Source organism: Mesocricetus auratus, unplaced genomic scaffold (genome assembly GCF_017639785.1).
Source record: "Mesocricetus auratus isolate SY011 unplaced genomic scaffold, BCM_Maur_2.0 Super-Scaffold_100676, whole genome shotgun sequence".
NCBI lineage: Eukaryota > Metazoa > Chordata > Mammalia > Rodentia > Cricetidae > Mesocricetus > Mesocricetus auratus.
Genome location: NW_024429266.1, coordinates 50,295,840 through 50,306,013, shown reverse-complemented (window position 1 = coordinate 50,306,013; position 10,174 = coordinate 50,295,840). Strand labels below are relative to the sequence as shown.

Below are 10,174 nucleotides of genomic sequence, written 5' to 3'. Positions count from 1 at the left end.
CCACCACCAGGCAACCCCAAATAAATGTTCTACTGAGAAGGTGGCCTTGTCAGACTCCTAGCTATGTGTGAATTATGAAGAGGGTGGAATTACAGCTGAAGAGCAGATGCCATTTCCTGTGGTCACAGCCTTTGTGCCAATGCACAGCGCACAATTTTAGGTGCACTCTAAGTCGGAACTGTAAACCATACAGCGACTTCCAGCCCGCACTTGGGCTTTTGCCACCGTGGACTGGGCAGACTTCCGGCGGCGGTGGCTCCTTGGTGACAAATTGGAAACACACCGGTTGTCACCGAGCCAGCTCCTCCTAACTCCTCAGCAGAGCAATCTTCGTTCCCCTTCCTGCAGCTCAGCTTTCCTGATTCAATCAAAGAGGGTCCCTAAGTCACCCCTAACGCCGGGTATAACGGACTCGAGACCTTTGGTCCGGCACCCAAAGCAGCAAAGGGAGCCAACGGAGCATGCGCGAGGCAGGAGGCGCGCGCATGCGCTCTGGGCGGGTGCCGGGGCTCGCCGGCCTGTCGCGGCGGCTAGGCGGCTGCGCGCGGCTGACGTGCTGGGCGGGCGGCGGCGGCGGGACTCCGCGAGGGGAAGGAGCGCCGCCGAGGTGGATGAGGTGGGGGGGCCGGACCCGGAAGTGGGTGGGCGCGGGCGCGAGCGCGCGGGGATCGGAGCTGGCTTCCCCGAGCCGGCGCGGGAGCCCGGGGTTCCCGGTAATGGGCCTGTGGGGGCGCTTGCCCGGACAGCCTGGGAGGGAAGGGTCACGGGCGAGCGCGGTCCCTGCCGACCCGGGCCTGGGCAAGGCTTCCCTGCTTGCAGCGGTCGCCCGTGCTGAGTCCTCTCCCTGCGCCCCTCCTAGGGCCGCTCTGCCCTGCCCTGTGGGTTTCGGAAGGTCTGTCTCTGAGGAGCCGTGCGGCGCTCGCCCAGGGAAAGCACGCTAATGGAGGAGACTTTGCTTTGCGTGGCCGCGCTGCTCTTATTGTCACCCGTCCCAGCACCCAAACCGGGACTGCAGCCCTGGCACGTCTGCACGGTCCCCAGCCTCGGCGGGATCACCGTGCTCTCCCTGTCCTGTTCTTCCCACCCTACTCGTGAATCAGGCCCGGAAGGTGTGCTGTGCCTTCACTTCACTACGTTCTTTTGTTGCTTGCCCTCCCTGAAGCCAGCCCTTTCTCGTTCTCCGCCCTCACAGTCTCAGCTGCTAGCGAATGCAAGGTTGACTTTGTGATTAAGTTACAATTTAGACGAGATTAGTTGACAGCCCCTCTGGTTGTTTAAGATTGCTTTGCTGTGGAGTTCTTACATGCTTCTCACTGTTTTGCAGACCATGAGACGGTGGGGCACGCCCCTTCAGAAGCTGTTGTTCAAGACAATCTAGTTTTGTTTCGGAAACCTCGTCGGTCACTTATGAAGTTTCTTGTTCAAAAATTGCAGTACTGCAATGAAGAAAAGGAGAAAGGTTACTTCAAATCTTGACGAGAAGATCCATCTAGGCTACCACAAAGATTCTTCAGAAGAAAATGCTGCAGTGGCGTGTGGCCAAGTGACCTATTCTCAGGCTACAGAAAGACCAACCCCAACCCCTGAAGCTCTTCAGTGTTACCAAGAACTTCCTCCCTCGCCAGACCAGAGAAAGCTTTTGAGTTCTTTGCAGTATAATAAGAACTTGCTGAAGTATTTGAACGATGACAGGCAGAAGCAGCCATCTTTCTGTGATTTACTTATCATAGTAGAAGGAAAAGAATTCAGTGCGCATAAAGTTGTAGTCGCGGTCGGTAGTAGTTACTTTCATGCGTGTTTGAGCAAAAATCCGAGCACTGATGTCGTCACCCTGGATCACGTAACACATTCAGTTTTTCAACATTTGCTTGAGTTTCTTTACACATCAGAGTTTTTCGTGTACAAATATGAAATACCTCTTGTTTTAGAGGCCGCAAAATTTTTGGACATTATAGACGCAGTAAAGCTGCTGAATAATGAAAACGTTGCAACTTTTCAGGCAGAACTAACTGAAAAGTCATCCCCAGAAGAAACACTAAATGAATTAACTGGAAGACTATCAAATAATCACCAGTGCAAATTTTGTAGCAGACACTTCTGCTATAAAAAGTCCTTAGAGAATCATTTAGCTAAAACGCACAGGTCCCTGTTGTTGGGGAAAAAACATGGGTTAAAAATGCTGGAGAGAAGTTTTTCTGCACGGAGGTCGAAGAGGAATAGGAAATGTCCCGTTAAGTTTGAGGACACCAGTGATGATGAACAGGAAAGTGGGGGCGGGTCAGACAATTTGAATCAAGAAAGCTTTGATAAGGAGAAGTCGGATAGGCACGACTCTGAGGACCCTGGAAGTGAATATAATGCCGAAGATGACGAGCTAGAGGAGGAGATGTCAGATGAAGACTCTGACACCGAACAGAGCGATAAAGATAATGATGCAGAAGAGGAACCTGAGGCTGGAGACTCTGCAGGAAGTGTCCACGAAGGGTTAGCTCCCGTCATCATTCAGAACAGTAATAAGAAAATACTGCAGTGCCCCAAATGTGATAAGACATTTGACCGAATAGGTAAGGAAAGCCTGTTTCCTAGCTCTAATCTTTGTGGCTTTTTTAGAGGTAGCCATTAAAAAGTAAACTTTGAAAGGAACTTGTATTCTCTTTGTAGGGAAGATGTTCTGAGTTTCAGCACATAGTTTGTCCTGAATCAGATATTTGGTATTTACCCTTTTGCATTTCTTCATTATGTCTTAACAGGCTACAGGTTATGTATTTGGGAGAAAGACTCCAGAAAATCAGCAGTTACTGTATATACCTTCTGACTTCTGTATCAGTTTAATTTTAGAAGTGCTAGTTTTGAGTTACATGTACATGATTATGAAATTGTTAAGAACATTCTGCACATGAAACGATTAAAACAGTTTCTGAAGTGCAGACTGACCTTGCGAAAGAAACCATGCAGTTCTTTTCACACAGGACTGTTTTGTCCTGGGTTACAAATGCTTTTTGCATAAGTTAAAATTTGGATTATCAGGCATTTGTAATCATCAGCTATCAAAATAGGTTAGTGTATATATAGACTGCTTTTACAGTGGAAACGTTTTTTTTTTCTTTTATAGTACCCCTTGAATGTATTTCTAAGGATACTTTTCTCAATCCAGTTTAATGAGTATTAATAATTTTACTGTCTCATACACAGAAATAAAGCCACTTCTGAACAACCTAGTCAATTGAATGACCTTATATGAACAAGAAGCATGTTAGTCCTGGTAGTAAATGTCATTGTAGCGCTATCAATATGAGGATATACACAGAGAGCAGCTATTTGGAACTGAGGTACCTGGGAACATTTTATCTTAGGACATTTTATTTTTCCTATACATCTTAGACTTTGTGCTCCCTGCTTCTGTTACTCTACAAACTTTAATTTACCTAATTTGACTTGAAAATCAGTGAGCAAGGGCCTGCTCACTGCTTATAGACTATAGGTCCAGCACGTGGGTCTCAAACTGCTGTCTTGAACAGTCAGTCTGTGAGGTACTTTGTTGAGAAAGGAAGGCTTTCAGTTCCACTAAGTTTGGGACACTAATACACAGTCTGTTTTAACTTTATGCAATTTTGTAATAATAATAGAAATACCATAGCTTTTCTTCAAGTCATTTTATAAATAAGGTACCTTATGTGTGTTTTTCTTTGCACACAAACTCAGAAAATCCTAAGATTGAAGCTGATGAACCAAAAAGTTTGCAAAATGTCTTTTACCAAAGCCATTCCATATATTATGAGAATCAGTAGATTACAATGTAGGGTTATTTCCAACTTACTTCTCAGAATGATTTTATATTACAGTCTTTCCCTTCTGTTGCTTGACTACCTTGGGCTTGCTTAGAGTTCACTGATTCTTCCTATGCCAAGTGTGTCTGTTTCTATGTACATCTATGTAGTACTCGTGTATATTCATGTGCTGATATTAAAGGTGTGGGCTTTTGTAGGGTCATACTGCTGGGCTTTTAAATTAAGCCTTATCTGAGTTAAACAACCTGTGTGGTGTTCCCCCACCTTCATTAGTGAAATGAGATGATGCTGATGTGTTGTTAATAATATGAATGGTTATGGTGAGAAATAAATGGGATGGTTCTGCGGAACCACTTAAGTACTACACAGAATGTACGTGTTCAAGAATGTTAGCTACTCTTAGTATTCATTAACTTGACATTGGGTGCCTTCCAAGCTCAGTTAAACAGATATGAAATGATATATTCTCTGTCCACATGCAAAACAATTATCACATACAATAAAGTTGCTTTTATCAGGAGGACCAGGAAAAGGATGAGTGGTTTCACAGAACTAGTAGTATTGAACCTGAAACTTTACAGAAAAGGGTGGCATTTACAAGGTAGAAGGATCAGTGTGTGAAGACATTGAAGTATGGTGTGTTCTAGAAGTTGCTAAGATGTGGATGTCTTTCAGATCAGTAAAGAGGAACAGAAAAAATGACAAGGTCTGAGAGTAGGCAAGTAAATGAAAACCAGCTTTGCAATGGCTTGAGTACTATACAGAAGAGTTTTATCTGATGAAACTACTAAGGAGGAGAGTCTTAAAAAAGAGAATGACAGCCAATGAGTTATAGCCAGATCATACAGGCTTCACTGTGAGGCCGGAGATTGGGCAAGGAGGTGAGAAAGCCAAGGAGGTGAGAAGGGGCCTATAGCAAAGAGGCAGACACGTAAAGCTACTTGGATTCACAAGCTGAGTAACATTGGCATTGGAAAGCAGGGTGAGAGTAACCTCAAAACAATTCTATAGCTGCCTTTCAGGCATTTTTCTCATCTGACGCTCATTCCTTTAACAGGATTTTATGCCTCATAGTTTTTAGGTTCCATTTGGGACCCAGTGTTCCATTTGGAACCAGAAATAAGGTTTGTGCATTAGAAAGTTGTTAAATTATTTCCCAATCCTGAGAATCTGTACTAAAGATACTAATGATAATAATGGGTAACATTTATTAGTGTTTACTAGGTGCTAGAATGTTTTGATGTCGTTTTGCAGACAACTACATTGAGGCTGAAGCTTATATACTTTGCACTTGGTTTTGCGCTTTGGATATTTCAGGTTATTAACATTTGCCAGTAAGCACTTACTGACTTGAACTAAGTTTAAAGGACGTTATCTAGTTTTCTATTGGCTTGCCAGACCCTGTTAGCTGTTTTATCATCTTGCTTGTCTGTTGTAAAGTGGGCTTATGAGAGCAAGGGATAAGCTCTGAGATTTCTGCTTGGAATCATTAGCTGCACAATACATAACCGAAAAATTTGATTCCATTATTTGGATCTTTTATTCTATCTGGTGCTGCAAGTAACACTCCTGATCTAGTTATGTCTTTCCAGAGGCTACCAGCTGTCCATTTCTCATCTGATTCTCATGTAAATCAGAGTCCTTTGACCTTGCTGCCCCTTATACCAAAAACCTACTGGGTAAAAAGCAAAATAGAGAGATGACAGATGGGGTAAGAGAGAAAATTTGGATAATTTATATTTTTTGTTTTCTCCACAGAACTAAAATCTTTGCTTGGAGTAAATCACAATCTCTTCTAGAGGCAAGAAAATATTTTGTGTTCCCTCTCCCTCTTTATTAAACATGAGTTAATTGATCTATTTGGATAGGGATTCTACTTGGTTCTTAGTGAATTGTTAACTATGGTGTAGCTCTCTACAGCTAAATGTTTTGTTTGTGTACTTGTTCCGGTCTGTTACGTGATTGGATGCAATTCAGAGTAGCAGTGTAGATAAGAACTATAGTAGGGTAATGTAGTGATGTGTCCCACAAAAGCTGTATGTAACATCTGAAAATAATTTTGCCTGAGCTACATCAGGGAGTAAATTTTGAAATACATCAAGACAAATTTATTCATGTGAAAACATTTTTAGTTTGTACTCCTCATATTGAAATTTGGTTCAGAAAACTACTATGTACACAGTTTTCACTATATGATGCTTTCTAGTTTTTAAGTAGAGACTGATAAGTTTGAAGAGAACATGTTGATTTTACACATTGTTATTGGAACCTCTTCCACAAAAAATGAAGAAACGAATGTAGATCGTAGATACTGTGTCTACTGAGGAGTGTCCCTTTCACACCTCTATACTCCTGTCCTTTGCTTTAAACATGAGATTTATTGGGGGATTACATTTTGGTTTTCTTCATAAATCTCTGGAAGACCCACTTGGATCTTCTGAGTCAAGCTTTCCTCAGGCTTGTCTGTTGTTCTTGTTAAGAATTTCAACTCCATGGAAACAATGGGCTCTGCAGTACGGATGTGCATAAACTTTGAGTTTCTAAGAAGTTTTTTCATTTCTGTGATTAGTAATGCAATAGGAATTTATCTTGGTCTTTTAAGATTGTTACATTTATTTTTTTCTGTCTTAAAATTTATTTAAATTTTATTATAAAAATTTGCAAATAAAAAAATCACTCATTTACTATATTCAAAAGATTTTTTTTAAAACCTTTGGGTTTGGAGACTGGGGAAGTGGCTCTGCAAACATGAAGACCTGAGGACCTCAGTTAGTCCCACTTAAAAAGTTGGAAATGGCTGCCTGTGCCTGTAATTCCAGGATTGAAAGGTGGAGACAGGTGGAGTCTAGGAATTGGCAGGCCAGCAGATTAGCTGAAGGGCAAATTTACTGTTCATTAAGTGACCTGTCTCAAGACAACAAGGTGGAGGGCCTTGAGGAGGACACCCAGTGTGTTGCTCTGGTCTCCTCTTGTGTGCACCTGGGGAAGGCACCACCCCTCAAAAAAACAACACACATATGCATGCTCGTGCTCATGCTTGCTCGAGCATGCTTTGAGCTATTCAAGTTTAAATTTTTATCTGCTAATCTTGTAAAGATTGCTGGTCTAAGAAGGTGAGGTTTAATAGGCAATTATTTTTTCAAAATTTAACTGTTTATTCTATGATTTTAATATTCAACAATGCCTTAATATTTCAAGTAGAAAAAAGTTTTTGTTGTAAATGTAATGAAAATGCTAGTAAATACTAGTATGAAATCTTTATAATTGTAACATTTTTATGGAAAGTAAACAACTGGTGTAAATTTTTTTTTATGCCTTATATTTTTAGGTTCCATTTGGGACCTAATGTTCCATTTGGGATTAAAAATGAGATTCGTGCATTAGAAAGTTGAGAAATTATTTCCCAATCCTGAGAATCTCTACTAAGGATGCTAATGATAATAATAGGTAACAACATTTATTAGTGTTTACTAGGTACTAGAATGTTTTAAATATCATGTATAAATTAATTCAATTACTATATACAATCCCATAAAGTTTTACTAATTCGGGTCCTGAGAAGCTAAATTTTTAGTTTACTTAGGACATAGCTAATTGAGGAGGTGACAAATCACTGTGCTTTCTGGATACATGTATATAAAAAGAGGAAGCAGACCTCTTTGCAGAAAATTTTATACTTAATTTTGTTGCTTGGATGAGGTTGTTTGGATGAGGAAGATTTGACGCAGAGAAGTTATTTGTTGCAGGTCACATATTCTATTATTTAAGGAGACAGGATTTGTGTCCTCGTGCAAAGATCCAACATGGCCTATGTTTGGCTGTGATGTTTTTCTGCCTCAAAAATGTGGAAATTTATATGCTATATAGTGATATATATTCTTATTTAGTTAATTTTATGCCAAGTAAGAATATACATAAGCTAAACCAATTGTATGCATCTGTTTGTTTTCTTTTTCACTGTACTTTTCTTGTTGAGCAGTCTGTGGCTTCTACAGTTTCTTGGTGATTTCTATTAGAAACACCTGTATTACCCATTCTGAGTAGATGAGATCTTAGACATAACATTTCATGTGTATGACTCTGGGTGCCTTTTATGCCTACCTGTTCATCTTTTCTTACTTGCTCAGATTTTACCTGTATGTGTTGCATTTAGCATTTCAATATTAAGCACACAGTTGTATTTTATTTTCTTGTTCCTTAAGGAGTTCTTACATAAATGGGCTGTATTGTTAATTATTTTTAACTGTTGTAGGTTTGTTGCATCCTTTCTAGAATGCATCTTGTGAGAAGAAAAATAACAAAATAAGTAACCATGTTTGTCTTTCTAATACTTGAATAAGATCTACCAATCATATTTAAATAAGATCTACCAGTTCTGAACATTGAGTTTGTGTGTATGCATAGGAAAAGTAAATTGTGGAGTAAATATTTTCCTAAAGGTTAGTTTTATATTTAAAAAAGTACTTTCAATATTTAGAATTTGTCAACACTTTTTTCAGGAAAATTTCAGAAATTAAGATTTATTTTGCTTTAGTTTCAGTTTTTCAAGACAAGGTTTCTCTGTGTAGCCATGACTTCCCTGGAACTTGCTCTGTAGAACCAGGCTGGCCTCGAATTCAGAGATTTGCCTGCCTCTGCCTCCTGAGTGCTGGGATTGAAGGCGTGTACCATCATGGCCCAGCAACATTGATTTTTAAAATACGTAAATGAATACTTTATTTAATGACTGAAGCTTCTGCGGAAAAGTATACTTTTAGAAAGCTTGAAGCACTGAGTCTTTGAGGTTTATTTGAATGAAATTTAGATAAGTATTTTTCTTTTTAGTTCCCTATATGAATTTGGCTATCCATATTAACTTTATTAAACCATGTATTTTCATTCCACTCTGAAATTTCAGTCACAGAAACAACAGATGTGTTGAATTTAATTTTCTTCTTCATTTTAGGGAAATATGAGAGCCATACCCGTGTGCACACAGGTGAGAAGCCTTTTGAGTGTGATATTTGTCACCAGCGCTATTCGACAAAGTCTAACTTAACTGTTCACAGAAAGAAGCACAGTAATGAAGTAGAGTTTCATAAGAAGGAGCACAAGTGCCCTTATTGTAATAAGCTTCACGCAAGCAAGAAGACACTAGCCAAGCACGTCAAGAGGCAAGTATTGTGTTGCTTCCATTATGTATGTCATTGTGAAAACATCTACAAGGTGCTTACTTCCAATTCTGTCATTGCTTTACAATTTTGTAGAGTTTACAAATCGAAACAATAGCAAATACTAGTTCAGTTATATTTTTCCTATTGTTGAGATGAATGAAGCCTTGTGGCAGTGCAACAAGAGTATGGCCCATAATGTTTTGCTTATCATTTTTTTCTTTTAAATTTGTTTTTGACAAGTATGCCTTCAGAAATGTGTGGCTTTAAAACTCTTATTTTTCATACTCACCTTAAGTGTGGAAAAGTTTGTGACTCTATTTAATACAGTGTTGAATATTAACTCTAAAAATTAAAGTATCTGCACACATGTAGATGTTTAAGAGTGCATTTAAATATACTTTTTTAATTTCTGTGTAACTTAGATATATGCATAAAATCTTTAAAATGATGGGGCTTATATGCTTACTGTGTTTTTAAGAGAAATCAGGAACTAAGGTGGTTAAAGTGGCTGATCACTGTGATCCTAGCACCTGTGAGGCTGAGGTCACTGGATTGCTGTAAGTTTAAGGCCAATTGGGTTATAGAGTGAGACCCTGTGATAACAACACCAAAAATAAACAAGTCATACCTAATTCTTTGGGTTTTGAAGCAGAGCTTTGATTTGTAGCCTAGGCTGACCATCAATACTTGTTTCTCCTGCCTCAGCTTCCTGAGTGTAAGGTTGCAAGCATGTTCCACCCTGGTCTAGGATCTGATTCTTGAAATTACTGTTAAAATGTCATATGAAGTATAGATTTAATTAACATTTTTCTCTTTTTAATAGATTTCATCCTGAAAATGCACAAGAATTTATTTCCATCAAGAAGACTAAAAGTGAAAGCTGGAAATGTGATGTAAGAATTTGTAATTTCTATTATAAAATCAAAGTAGATGTAATGTTCTCTTTTGGGAAACAAAGATAATTAGGTTTAAAGTAATAGAGCTTATCTCACTTTTAGAATCTTTTAAATAATATTATTTGAAAAAAGTTTTTTAAATTTCTTCTGCAAACCTGTAAGTTTTCACATAATGGGCCTCAGAAATGGAGATCCTATTTTGGTTCTTATTATTCCTGGGATCTGTTCCCTGAATACAATTAACAAATCACTATGCTATGTATTTAGAGTTGTGTATGATTTCTAACATTACTATGGCAGAGTATAAAATGTTAAAGTTACCCCTCCATTCCTGGTT

General features: G+C 39.3%; 1 protein-coding gene across 3 annotated transcripts in view; it reads left to right on the top strand.

Annotated features, from left to right (window-relative positions):
* The first annotated feature begins 514 nt into the window (after window positions 1–514).
* Zbtb41 (zinc finger and BTB domain containing 41) overlaps window positions 515–10,174 on the top strand; it is a 30,480-nt gene continuing 20,820 nt past the window's right edge. The window contains exons 1-4 of one of the 3 annotated variants that reach the window (XM_013115905.3): window positions 515–607; window positions 1,325–2,564; window positions 8,734–8,941; window positions 9,765–9,834. In XM_013115905.3, coding sequence (XP_012971359.1) covers window positions 1,442–2,564; window positions 8,734–8,941; window positions 9,765–9,834 — 1,401 coding nt within the window. In that variant the 5' untranslated portion in view covers window positions 515–607; window positions 1,325–1,441. The other 2 variants (XM_005073448.3, XM_013115904.3) reach the window with 2 other exon arrangements.